This window comes from Triticum aestivum, chromosome 2A (assembly GCF_018294505.1).
Source record: "Triticum aestivum cultivar Chinese Spring chromosome 2A, IWGSC CS RefSeq v2.1, whole genome shotgun sequence".
NCBI lineage: Eukaryota > Viridiplantae > Streptophyta > Magnoliopsida > Poales > Poaceae > Triticum > Triticum aestivum.
The window spans coordinates 139,417,736-139,432,094 of NC_057797.1; the positions used below are offsets into that span (position 1 = coordinate 139,417,736).

A 14,359-nucleotide genomic window follows, 5' to 3' on the forward strand; every position below is an offset into this window, starting at 1 on the left:
CTGGATTGCACTGCTAGCAGTAGCAATTCAATGGGACTACTACTAGAAGTGCATCCCCAAGTATGCAAATCACATCACAATACAAGTATTGTCAATATTCATCTCGTATGCACATATACGAAACCTTTTACAGTGCATTCCATTGCATACATATACATTGCTAGCCTCATATACAACAATTGTAGATCATAATCATCGCATTGGTACGTTTTCACTTACAAGATCGTGTATCCTTTGTTGGTTTCATTGTTGTTTTTGTCGCATTGTTGGTTGCATCCTTCTCGTTGTCGATAGATCTGCCACGTTGCATTTCAATATCCGGACCATTGAAAGGAACTAACTCATGCTGCATATGAATAGCCTTTTTTTGGAGTAACTCTTGCATATGAATAGTCAGATATCTATTCAATTGGGGGTAAAGCCCACTAATTTTTTTTTCAATACATGTTTCATTTTTTTCCTTCTTTGATTATATGTGTTTTTATCAGGTTTCTTTGTTCTTTTTTAATATATGTATACTTTTTCAATACATGTTGTACATCTTTTGTATCACACGGTACTTTTTTTATACATGTTGAACATTTTTCAAATACACGATGCATGTGTTTGAAGATTTTATAATGCATATTAAACATTTTTCAAATACATGTGGATCTTTTTTAATGATATGATTTTTTAAAGTACATAAATATTTTTTTGCATTGTATTTTTTTAATACTTGATAAATATTTGTTCCAAATGCATGTCGGAGTATTTTTCTAATAAATGTAAAACAGTTTTTAAATACACATTGAATATTTTTTGAATGGTATGAAACTTTTTTTAAGCACAAACATTTTTTGAAGATGTCATGAACACTTTTTTGTAATGCGTGAACATTTTCTTCAAATGTCACCAACATATTTGTTAATGATGTCGACATTTTAGTTGCGTGAACATTTTTGTAAACTGCAGAACATTCTTTAATGTGCCATATACACTTTATGTTTCAGAATACAAATGCAAATAAGAAAAAAAATAGAAACAAAAATGATGAAACAAGAAAAAAATGATGCTAAAAAACCAGCGCTTGCTCACTGAAAAATAAAACCCGCTGGGATCAAAATATAAGATGCTTTTTGACACTAACATAGTTATAATACGGAAGGAGTAACTTGGTAGTGGGCCGTCCCACAATAATGCGCCATTGCAGGCGAGCCTCAAAAATGGCCCGGCCCAAGTCTTAGCATTAGCATTCCTGCCACGACCGCTAAATCCTCTTGATCTAGACGTGCCTTCGGCGGCGCCACTTCCCCACCGACTTCCATCCCCTGCCCCGGCGTCGTGCCCGGCACTTATATGTCGCTCTCCCCCTTTCTTTCTCCCACAGCCCCAGCCACCTCCTCCTCCTTCCCACCCCGCCCTTCGCAATGCCTCCTCGCCGCGACCACGTACGCCCCTCCTCCTCCTCTCGAGCTCCCAAACCCTAACGACGTCTCCGGCAAGGCAAGCAGACGCGGCAGAGATGGAAGCCGAAGGCCATCCCCGCCCCCTCCCCCTCGTTCGCGGCCATCGAGAGGATGGCCCTTGCGCTGAGCACGGCAGGGGCGGCGCAGGTGTGGGTGCCCAGGGGCTACACGACCTCGGCGTCCTCGTCCTCAACTTGGGTCACTGGAAGTTCTGTACATGAAGCGGGCAAGGACCGAGCGTTTTGAATTAACCAAGGCCTTGATTGAATGCAAGATGAAAGAGGGTTCCTCAATGAATGAGCATATAGTAAATCTTGCTGGCTATGTTGATTGACTAGCTTCTCTGGAATTTGGAATTCCGCCGACACTCGGTACAGACATTGTGCTTGCTTCACTCCTCCCATCTTATGATGGCTTTATCATGAACTACAACATGAATGGGATGGAGAGAAGTGCAAACGAATTGTTTGCTATGCTCAAAACTGCAGAAGCTGGAATGCAGAAGAATAAGATAGTGTTGATGGTGAACAAGACCACCAGTCTCAAGAAGAAAGGGAAGCTGGTAAGACTGAGTCTCAGAAGAAGAACAAGGGCGAAACCTCTAAAGAGACTGAATGTTTCTACTGCAAGCAGAAGGGACACTAGAAGCGTAACTGCAAGAAGTATTGGGCGAATAAGAAGAACGGTTATTCTAGTAAAGGTATAATCATTATACAAAGTTAATGTTATTCTACTTGTAAATTTCTGTATGTCATTAGTATTTGATACTGATCGGTTGCTCTCATTTTGCAAACCGATGCAGGGACTACAAAGAGCTCACAAGGAGAGAAGAAGTGAAGTCGTGACATCAGTCGGGAATGGTGATGGGATCACTGCTCGGAGACCGTCAAAGTCATGTGTTTAGTTTATCTTCAAGATTTATCTTAGAACTAAAATAATATTTATTTTGCTTCGAAGTTATGTAATGCATTATCCTATGGGTTATGTGATGGATATTCTTATAAGTCTTAAACAATAGTTGTTCGAATTATTATGAGAATATATTTTTGATTAAACATCTATTTTTTGATGGTTTATTCATGATGAATCTTGAAGGTTGTGATCTATAACATTAAAAGCTAAACGTCTTGAGAAGACTGATAAACCACTTGTGTGTGGCACTGCTTGGTTATATCGGATAATTGATCTTCATAGGGATGAAGTATAAAAGGTTTTTGAATTGACTGAATACATTGAGATGTATAAAGTTTGACGGATATAACAGGGTGTGATGAAATTTTACTTCATCAATCTTATGAGTAAATATGATTTACTTTATAAAATATAAGACTAAAATATTTGAAATGGTTCAAAGAAATTCAAGATGAAGATATAATATCATTATGAATGAAGATAGAATAATTCTTCTTTCATGAAGAACTATATCTAAGTCATAAGTTTAGTAAACCATTGACTATTGTGGAATTATTATTAGTGATCTGCTCGTATTAAAATTTGGGGGATTCAATCATGAAACAACAAAATATGTACTAAACGGATGCACCATCTAAAAGTCTGATAAAACTATAAAGAGTAATATAGTATTTTAGACCAAATGCTTGATTGTAGGTTTTGTGTTGCTCTTACAAAATTCAAAGGACAAAATGTTTGCCAGAATATGTTTATCGAGAAAAGGTTTTATCGTTAAAAGAGTAAGTGGGAGGATGATACAGTTTATTAATATTATTGAATACTTGGCTCAAGTTAAAAACAAGACTAAACCAGAAAGGTTCGGGAATAAGTTTGTCTGTGAAAGTAAGCAAAGAATCTACTACAAAAGATGTAGAAACTTTAGTTAAAACTGTAACAAAATGCAAAGGTCAGGAATAGATTATCGAGTCTACTGAATATGATGTATCGAGCAATGTATGAGTTGAACCATGTCATTTCCAACTTCTGAAAATGCATGCTTGCACTTTGTGTGAGTGTGTGTTAATTTAAAAGTTTGTATTTACATCATGTAATTTATGTGAGTGGTTTATACATGTGTTTTTACTGGTTGGCATGCAAATTCCAAATTTTGAAACCAAACCAAACACAATCCAATCAATGCTGCCAAATATTTGACTTGAGATCAAATGACAACCAATGGTTTTACCAAACCAAATTGGTAAGTGCTATGGGCTACAATCCAAATAGCCACAATCTACCTTTTTTAGCCATGCCAATAACTTGGTAGAGCTAGATGGGGCTCAATCCAAACAGACCCTACTATAGGCTAGACCGACCTACGACTCAGAATAGGCAAGTTATAGACACACCCTTGATTGGCAGGGAAACGCACAGGCAGTCACCCGATTGGGTCGGCCTAGTGGCGAATGCAACGAGCAGGAAACCGGGCACTATAGCAAAATCGAACGAGTACCGTCGTGTCCCTCGATAGGATATCCCAGAGAGGTGAATAGGTCAGCGGGAAACAAGGATGCGAGTTTTACACAGGTTCGGCCCCTCTTGATGAAGGTAAAGCCTTACTCCTGCTTTGTGTATATTGCATAGGGGTGTGTGTGTACAAAGTACATGTATAAACCGAAGGGACTGTATCTATGATCTATCGACTAGCTTGGCCGCGACTTATATAACATTCTAGGGTTACACATTCTAGTTGGCTACATCAATGGAGGGAAAGTCCTCCGCGGCTCCGTCTTCCCTTACTTGGACGACAGGGCTTCAAGAGTCTTCTTATAGAACACCATGGGCAGCCCACCAAAGCTCAGAGCCGGACAGTGGCGGAGCTAGCGTATAGCCGTTGGGTTCAGTTGAACCCAACGATCGTTTTGCTGCACGTACGTGTATATGGGTACGAGTTTGTTATGAACCCAATAGAAACTCACGCCTGAACCCATCAAACTTGGAACGCACCAGCCTGCTTTTCGGCCCCTTAAAAATTTATCAGATGAATGCCCAACCAAAAGCTCATAAATGGTTGTAAAAAAACAAACAAAAAAGCCCACAAATGGTTGTAAAAAACAAAACAAAAAAGCCCACAACTAAATGCGCTAATGTGTAGTACTCTGCAGACCACAAAAGCGAGCCTCTCGTCTCCCCTTCCCCTGTTTGCAGTCTGCACCCACATCACGAGATCTCTCCTGTGCCCCCTCGGAAAAAAAACGAGATCTCTCCTGTGATGTTCGCTCATCATCCGGCCGCCAAAGGAAAGGTCGGCAGCGACAATTGCAGTATATATTTGAAGGTAATCAAATCACATCCACATCTCTTCCCTTGTGCATCTCCTATTTAGCCTAGTAGCCTAATTCAACGCCTTTGCCCTAGTTTTCTAATTGATTTTCCCCTAAACTTTGATCAATCTAGACTATGGCGACATTTCTCAAAGAGAATCCATCACCAGATGAAGCTGGAGCTGGGATGAAGCAATTTTAATCCAGACGATAAAGATGAAAGGCGGTGCCCGATCCACCCCGTTTCGTAGTTATGACTAGGTTTGAGTTTAAACTAGTCCCTACTCTTATGGGCGTATGCGGGACGCCGCCCTGCATCCCTACAGACAAGGAAACTACTAGGTCGAATATGAGCCAAATATGGTACCCAATGAGCAATGTGTTACCTATACGGGCACCCACCTTACCTATGAACACCTCACATGTGGTCCCAAAAAAATCATTAGCCTTAAGCTAATCCTGTTTGTCTAACCTAATTTTTTTCCTTGGGGAGGAAAAACCTTGATGGGGATGGGAATTTTTTTGTCCCCACAAGCCGGGATGTCCATGGAAAAGGGGTCACTAGGACACAGTTGTCGGCAAGCAATCCCATCTAGGTAATCGCATTGCTGTCATAAAACGAGTGAACCCAATGGCTAAATTTTCTAGCTCCGCCCCTGGAGCCGGAACTGATCTAGGGGTCCTCAAGCCGGCTCACTAGGCCGGCAGCCGACATGGTGAGGCACCCCTGGGCCGTAACACTGGCAAGTACTGTAGCGATGAAATTGACTACAATAGCGAATCAAATCGGCTACAATAGCGAGCTGGATCGAGGCATTGCAGCAACCATTTTTACAAAAAGTTTGAGAACAAATTTTGGAAAGGATAAACATTTTATGAATTTTTCAATATGTTTTTGAATAATGCAATCAGTTTTTTGAGAAGCACGAACAAATTTTGAATTTCCAAAACATTTATAGAAAAGTTTGAACACCTTTTGAATTTTCCAAACATATTTTTTTAAGAAATTCTTCGAAAATTTTGAACTTTTTTGAAAATGTGGAACTTTTCTGGTTCTCCAATTTTTTTAAAATAGTACACACATTTTTCAAATTTGTGAACATTTTTGAAAATGTGAGCCGCCCAAGGCTCACGTGGGGGTGCACATTTGTTGCCATCCAGTGGATGTACGCTTGGAATAGGAGGTCCCGTTTGATGCAATGTGCGTCCAAAATAACTAATTAAGGGGTATCCCTGTAAAGGCCACTCTCATATTATCTAGTGCCCAACAAGTGGCGCACATGCGTCGTAACTTGAGAGTTTTGTCCTTTTTCATAGATTTATTTTTTCAAAATGTTACATTTGTTGAAACGCTCATGCAAATTGCAAACTATTTTCACCGTTGAATTCCTCATGTCGAAATTTTTCAAAACTAGATTCATGTTAATAGGTTTGACGATTTTTTCCTTCAAAAACGAGGAATAAAGAAACAAAAGCAAAGAAAACAAAAACAGAACACTAAAAAAATGAAACCAGAGGAAAACCAAACCGAAAATAGGGACACCAGAACCACAATTGTGCTTTTTCACTTTTTCCTAGAAGCACAGGTGGGTTTTTCCTTTTTTGGGAAGCGCAAGTGCACTTTTCCCTTTTTGGGAAGGACATTTCTGCTTCTCATCGAAGTACACGATGTGCTTTTCCTTTTCTTTGGAAAGCTCGTGGAAGCATAGGAAGTGCTTTTTTTCTTTTTCAGGAAGCTCATGGAAGCATATGATGAGCCTTTTCCTTTTTCTAGAAGCTCAACTATATTCCTTTTCAAAAAGCACATGTTAAGCTTCTCGTGGGAGCACAACCGTGCTTTTCCCTTTTTGGAAAGCACATGTTGTGTTTATCATTTTTCAGAAAACATAGTTGTTCTTCTCACGGCAAAACACTATTTCTACAAAAAAAATATAAATATTTTTTCCACCAAAACCTAAGAAAAACCAAACAAAAGCGGAAAAGCCGAAAATGTCAGAAAAAACCCCGCAACATGTAAAAAAAACGCTAAGGATGCACCCAACGCATGACACATGGTGGTGGCTGGATGCACCACTTGACACGGTCTTAGGCTGAAGGAAATGACTTGTGCAGAAGCCCTTAAAAATACCCCTTGATTAGTTGCTCATGTGCGTAACATAGGAAACACTGACTTGCCCTGCCTATCCAGTAAAAGCCTTAAACAAACAGGTCGAGTAGTGCCAGTTATTTAGCCCGTTTTCTTTAGTCCATTTGGGCTTTTACTTGATTGCTCCAGAGGCCCAACCAAAGGACAACTTTTTTGCTCTCTATCATGGCGCCACAACACGCTGCGACTATATCTCGCATTAAGCGAGTAGGTAGAAAGTCTCACTGAAGCTTCTAAAGTAATTGGTCCGGCCAATTCGCATTCGTGCGTGCATAGTAAGTAATAAAAAGAGCACAAGAAAGGGGAGAAGCAAGGACCGATCCCTGGTCTCTATGGAGAACGCAGGCACTGCTAGCCACTTCGCCCAAGTCCCATTCGTGGTAAGTAGTAGGGGCGCATCCTACTTGAGGCGATTCGAGCTGGTTTTGTCCGGTTTGTTCTTTCTTTCTTTTTTCTTCTCCTTTTTCCATTCTTTTTTGGCATTTTGTTTCTTTGGTTTTATTTTTCATTATTTTCATTTGGTTTATTTTCTTCATTTTTTGGTTTTCTTCGTTTTTTGTTTTTATTCTATATTTTTTATGTGTCAAAAAACATTTTTCTAATACATGTCTAATATTTTTCCAATACAATTTTAACACTTTTGTAATACAAGTTCAACATATTTTCTATACACATTTTTAACATTTTCAAATGCTGGATTAACAATTTTCAAATATAAGATTACATTTTCTAAATACATAGTCAACATTTTTCCTATACACACTTTTAAACCTTTTCAAATGCTTGATTAACATTTTTCAGATACAAGATTAAAATTTTCTAATACATAGTCAACATTTTTCTATGAACATTTAACATTTTTTCAAATGTTTGATTAACATTTTTTGAAAACATGGTCAATATTTTTCTAAACACATTTAATATTTTTTTAAATGCTTGATTAGCATTTTTCAATTACTCGTTAAACATTCTTTCAAATGCTTGATTAAAAATTTTATATACATGATCAAATATTTTCATCATTTTTTAATACATGGTCAAGATTTTTTCTAGACGCATTTAACCTTTTCCAAATGCTTAATTAACATTTTCAATCACTTCTTCAACATTTTTCAAATGCTTGATCAAATTGTTTCATGCACATTTTTTGTATACATGATAAAATTTTATTTATACGCATTTAACATTTTTCAAATACTTAGTCAACATTTTACAAATGTTTTTGTAGAGTGATTTTTGTATATATTTATTTGAAATATTTGGAAGTATAAACAAAAGTAAAGAAAGCTAAAAAAACAAAACGAAAAATGAGTCTGTTGTTCCCGTGCACCTGCGTTGTCCCAACTAGAGCCACCGTTCAGCCAGGGTTCCCACTGTATCTCTTTATATGAGACATAGGGGCGCCCTCGCTAATAGGTGGTGCCGCCCGTTCCGAGCACATCATCGACGACATCACGCCGCTGCTCCTCTACTCCGTGGTCGAGTATCTCCACTTCCGCATCCTCCTGAAGGACATATTCGTGCAGTTCCGCTCCAGGCACCCCGACAACATGCTCCACCCAACGTGTAAAAAATCTGCCTCGCCTAAGGACAACCATCCCAAGATACTCAGGCCAACTCCTATGCGCGATCCCAAATGGACGCTCGTTTTGTCCCATAGGTCGGGTAAAAAGGGCGGCGTCCGGCCGTTTGTTTGTTTGTGCTGGCAGTGCGCCTAACAGGCGGACGCATTTTGTCCGGCCGTCTGAAATTTTTGCAAGAAAAATGAAAACTGAAATTAGATGCGTTGTCATGGTCATGCCGGCCAGAGCGTCGGCGATCGGCAACCATGCCAGCCTACAAAAATTATCACCCACGGTTCACGCCGACACAATAGCCAGCGGCTGACACACTTGCCGGCGCACTAAAAACGGGCGTAGTTCGCAGCCCCAGTTTATGTCGGCAGCCGACATATAAAATGATGTTGCTCTTGGTCGTAGCTCAACCATCTAGCTCGAGCATTGTCTTTTGCTTCTTCTCGAACTAACCGCTTCTCTTCGGGGACATCTTGCTCAAGTCTACCGTCATGATCTCCACCTCCTTCGCAATGAAAACTAGTGCCACCTCCTTTGCTTTGGTGTTCACATTGGTGGCCTCAATCTCCAACTTCTTCGTTTGGACGGCCTCCTCGATCTCGAGCTTCCTCCTTTTGGCGGCCTCCTTCATCTCGAATTTCTTCGTTTGGTGCTCCATGTAGGCCTTCATTTGCTCCTCTTTTTCTTGGCGCTTCCTCTCGTCCCTTACTTCCTTTTGGGTCATCATGCCTTGCAATTTTTTATGCAAGGCGAACGATGCCGCATCATGATTCTCGTCCACCTTCGAGTTGGCCACTTCACTCCTTCATGATCAAGGACGACCGCCGTCCCTCCATTCTTCTTTAGGGTGGCATATTGATCTTTAAACTTGGGGTAATATTTGATGAGTGTCCAACAATGGGCTAGGGTGAATGGCTTGTTCGCATGTTGGGCCTTGAAGGCTTCCAAAGTTTGGCCGGCGTGGATCGGCTAAACCCTAACATGAGGAGGGCTTGCTACGTCGCTGCCTGCGTGGCCTTGGCGGCGAGGGCCTCATTATCTTCAACGGCGACCTTGTGTTGCGCGGCGGTGGTGGCCGGCGACGACTTTCCTCTCCGCAGCTGCGGCCCTTCGGCCAGCCCTCTTCGCCGTTTCTCAGGCGAGCTGCACCGGCGTGAGCACCTTCTTGGGTTTCTTCTTCTTTAAGGCCGCGGAACGGGCGGCGGTGGCGGCCGGGATGGCGGTGACAGCGTCCTTTGAGGCGGTGGCCATGACGGGAGCAGGAGGGCGAGAGAGTTTTTTGGGTGAGAAGGGGAAATGGCAACGTTGTGCCCCCGACGGTCGGACCAGGGGGAGGACAAGGGCGTGTGTCCCACATGTTAGCGCTTTTTGACGGAAACGCGACCCAAATTTGGGCCATAAATGCGTTAAGGGCGAGAAGAAAACGAACCCCCATCCGTTTGCGTCGGTGCGTTGGACCATATTTTTTGTCCGTTTTGATCGAAACGTTGGATTTGGCCTCATGGCGCGCTAGTAAGCTAGTGCCTCAACCTCCGTCACCTTAGTTAGCGATGTCGAGCAGATGAGCTCCAAGCACAGGATGAACAGAGAAGTGATCGAGCTGGAGCAGCTGGGGACAAGAGTCATGCAGTTTGCAGCCCTAGTTTGCAACCTGATTACAAGGCGATCAGCCCGCGCTTGCACTTTGCCCTGGACTCCTGGAGCATGAAGATGGAGGATGGATGAAAATCACCATTTGAGTATGAGCACCAATTCAAACCAGGGAAGAAGGTGATGCTCCAAGAGTACCTCGTCTGCTACATCGTCATCGAGTGCGGGATCAAAGGGCAAATTCCAATTTCCGTGAGGGTAACCGGACCATAATTCGCATCGACAGACAAAATAAAAACCAGTTAGTATTATTTTCCTCTATTTTTCCTCGTATTGGCTGCAGTACAATCACACAGTTACACGTGCATTAAGTTAACCACCATGATGAACATGTCATTGCAGACAGGAAAGGTGTAATCGTTGAGACAAGGGTGAAATCCAGAGCTCCTGCTCTGCTGCTTACATCCCTGAGCAACGGCTTCCAAACGTTTTGTACAACGCCTATTTTTACTGCATTTTACCTCCAGCTTACTCTCATCCCAAAATATACAGCAGCAGTCATGCGAACAATCATGGCGATCTCGCCGGCTGAAAAAATAATCTGACAGAGAACAAGCTCTCATGATGCCTGTGCTCGCGGCAGGGTCGCTATCTCTACCAGCGTTTTGTGCAACGCTTGCGGCCTCGAGAAGAAAGGGGCGTGGTCTGAACCTTTCAGCCGCAGGACCTTCTCCGGCGGGTTAGTCACACACATGCTCTGCTGCAGGGAAAGAGGTATCGCGTTGTCCTCCGTTGTCTCGACAAAGAATCGCCGCACCCATCCGTAGTTCCCTTCTGTTAACGTGAGTTTCTCCATTACCGGGGCAAAGGGGATGGGTCTCATGGACACTGAAGCCAATGATACATCCTACAGAGACAAATGGAGTGGGTGTGAAATGTTAATTTCGAAACTAGGATTCAGTGATATGGTTGGACATGATTGTCTGACAGTATACCTTGGCAGGACTTTGGTTGAATAACAGATCTCTTACTGAAGCCCTGTCGATGTTGATAGCGGTGGGAGGCCGGTCCTTGCCATTGGAGTATACTAATTCCTGTGCCTTTTGGAGCATACCATTTGTATCCATCTGAAGCAATGGGAGCACAATTGTCTGGCATCAGGCAGAATCTTTGAAGATATACTAACTTGAATGCTAGACAACATTGAAGATTATTTTTTCAGTTTTTTAATTGTAATTATGCTGTCATTGGGGTCAAACCTGTTGTTGGAAGATATCAAGAGCACTATGTCCATTTGTCAGCATTGTTGCACACAGGAAAACAGCCTTGGCAACTTTCGATGGAAACATCTCCATCGCATGGGATATGCAAGCACCCCCAAAATCATGTCCAACCAAGATAACCTGTGTAATAACAAGAACTATCAATGATGTATATTTGCTTAGGTGAACAAGATGCTGTGCACAGCAAGAAATATCACAAATAGGGACCAGTCTCAAAGGAAAAAATCTCATGGAATAAATTATGTGATGCTGAAATATCAGAACCAGCGCCACAAAAATTCCAACAATACCGAGAAAATGTGAAATTGAATCTGATGCATCAGCGAGTAAAGTGGCATGCCTTTGATAAATAAATTGCACATACATTAATGGCATGTTACCTAGCTACTCAAAACTATTCAAGTACGAGCAGTACGGCAGCAAGCATGGCCATTTTCATGAGATCCCGCTGGGCCGGCGAGCCGATCGCACGACACGGACACGGATACTCTAGGAGACTATCTGGAGAACATTCATTGTGTAAGATTCTTGTTCAAGTAATACTGACGCCCAGACTTCAAACTGTAAGCTCAGACTCCATCTTTCATAAATTGATTCCAAAACACTGAGAACGTTCTGTGCTTATGTTTTTTCTTTCACATACATGTTGCTGTCTCGAACGGTTAGGGGTTACCTTAGGCTAACAGCGTATATCTTAATACTTAATATCTTCTAATATTATCATCCATGATAGTCAAATGATTAGCCTAATAATATTCCAAACTGAAGTAAATTTTGCTAAATATGTCAAACATATTATGGTTAGAATATCAAAAGAGAGCAAACCTTTTCAGCATCACCTAGACCCTTAAGGTAAGAGGTAAGTGGCTCAGCATACTCTGAAAGACTGCTAATCTTGTTTGTATCAGAAGAATTAATCCCGGAGCCTGTTAAGTCAATAGCATTGACTTTGAACCCACTATCTTCAAGAAGTGACATGGTCTTGTACCAACACCAAGCACCAAACCCACCTCCGTGAACAAGAACGATTATGTTGGTTTCCAAATCTTTAGTGTTCAACTCCTGTTTAAAAAACAGCACATTGGTTAAGATGGTTATATGAATGCAATGACCGCAGTTACATATAGAAACAACACTAAAACATCTTTTTTGTTTAGATAATGGAAGAGCTTTATTGCTTCCTGCCTCTGCATGGTAGATCCACATCTTACATACATACAGATAACATATATTAGAGTCAAAGAATAAATCACTGAGAATCTTAAAACAACTCTGAAACATCTGCATTACTAAGCAAGAACATGCAATAAATCCCTTGAAGTTCACTAGGAATTCAGGAGCATAGGCAGTTAGGCACTAGACAAAGTGTCAAAGGTATTTGCGTTTTTCATAGTTGTAACTGTAGAAATGTTTGTTTGCCAGCGATTCGAAAACAAAAACACCAATTAACTGCCAAATGGCGTGCTAATTCAGTATCATATATACATCCATCAACTGACCAGTGGCATTGAAAATGCCAGACACGAACTACACAATCAACCAAAACCTCCCTGCTGACGGCCGGCAGCTTCTTCTTGGTAAACAGTCAGCACGCCACTAGTTGATAGCCATGTTGGCAGGTATATAAGCCAAGTTGCCGCCGGCAGCCATTTCCAGTAACGGCCAAGACAGACTAGGTGACAGCAACAAACATTTGATTTCGACAAAAATTAGGCAACACAGATTCACCGTGACTGAAACAATTTTTCGAAGTAAAGAATATCAGGAACTAGGATCCATGGGACAAGTGGAAGGTACCCTCCTCGTCCCTTCTCCAGAATAAATGAAGACATGCGACAATATCATTGTCCTAGGAGGCTAGTACAAGAAACAATCAATGTAATGGCGTCTGAATTCTGAATCATGCCAATATGTACCAACAACAACCGCCACCCATCACCCAGACGTCCGTGGTTTCCAAATACGCTCTGGACTTTTACTAAATCAATGCTCGGTAGCTTGCCATATGGATCGCATTGTGCAATCACGGAGAGATGAATGGACAGAGGCCCCTGGAGCTGTAGGTTTTCCACGTTTCGACTAGCCTATGGCATACGGGACCCCCATGTTATAGCCTCACTAACCAGCGACACAGATGGATCAGAGATTCAGAGGACGCCTGCAAAATGTAAGTACTGCAAGTCTACTTGGCAATTCTCACATCGCTAATCGCAGTAAGCACGGGAACAAATCGAACTATTGAAGGGCATTACAGAATCAGGACCCAGGTTCGACAAAAACAGATGAATTTTGAGGACAGAGCAACATAGAATTGAAGTAAGCATTTTTTTTTCTTCGAAAAGGACGATTACCCCGGCCTAAAAATCGGGCATCGTTTCGGCAAGCCGGACAAAGCATGGGAATGGATCAAATTCCACCATGGAAACAGGGGGAGACCGGAGAGGCGGAGACGGCGCCGGAAACTACGTAGAAACTACTGTAGGCGGCACTCACGGAGCCTCGGTGGCCGACGAGAAAACCGACCGATAACCATCAGAAATCCGGAGTTCCCGGCGAGTGAAGGAAAAGTCAACATGGAGCAGCGTCAAAATTCCACGCGGCGGCACGCGGACCAACTAACTAAGCAATGCGACCGGGAGAAGCGAAGCAAGCGAGGAACGAAGGAAGGAGGAGGAAGAGGACGGGGTCGATACCTTGGCGAGGAGCTGCTGCGGCTGGAGCTCGGGGTCGGCGAGGGAGCGCGGGCGCGTGCTGGAGCTCCTGGGCAGCGGCGGGCCCTGCTGCTGCCGCTTCGCGGCGTACCGCACCGACGCGGACCGGTCAAACGTGCCTCCCCCTCCGCGCTGCCCGAGCACGAGCGCCGCGGCGGCGGCCAGCGCCTGCTCGTCGATCTCCGCGGCCTTGGCGCCGCCGCCGCCGCGGCGGGAGGACGCGGAGGAGCGCCGCTTGGCCTGCGGCGGGGAGTCGGAGGGGGGCGTGCCGGACATGCAGGACATCAGAGCGCCCATCGGACCCTCCTCCCGCCCGCTCCGATTCCGAGAACCGGCGGCGGTCGTGGGGCGAGGAAGGGGAAAGAGGAAGACGAAGCAGCGGAGCAGAGCAG

The 14,359-nt window shown here is 43.0% G+C and overlaps 1 protein-coding gene across 1 annotated transcript; it reads right to left on the reverse strand.

Annotated features, from left to right (window-relative positions):
- Window positions 1-10,258: 10,258 nt before the first annotated feature.
- On the reverse strand, window positions 10,259-14,353 carry LOC123188012 (putative methylesterase 11, chloroplastic). The gene is made up of 5 exons (XM_044600041.1): window positions 13,950-14,353; window positions 12,082-12,318; window positions 11,233-11,376; window positions 10,969-11,100; window positions 10,259-10,880 (listed from the first exon to the last, which is right to left on the reverse strand). The coding sequence occupies exons 1-5, from the start codon at window positions 14,262-14,264 to the stop codon at window positions 10,593-10,595; spliced, it is 1,116 nt and encodes a 371-aa protein (XP_044455976.1). The 5' UTR covers window positions 14,265-14,353; the 3' UTR covers window positions 10,259-10,592.
- Between the last annotated feature and the right edge of the window lie 6 nt (window positions 14,354-14,359).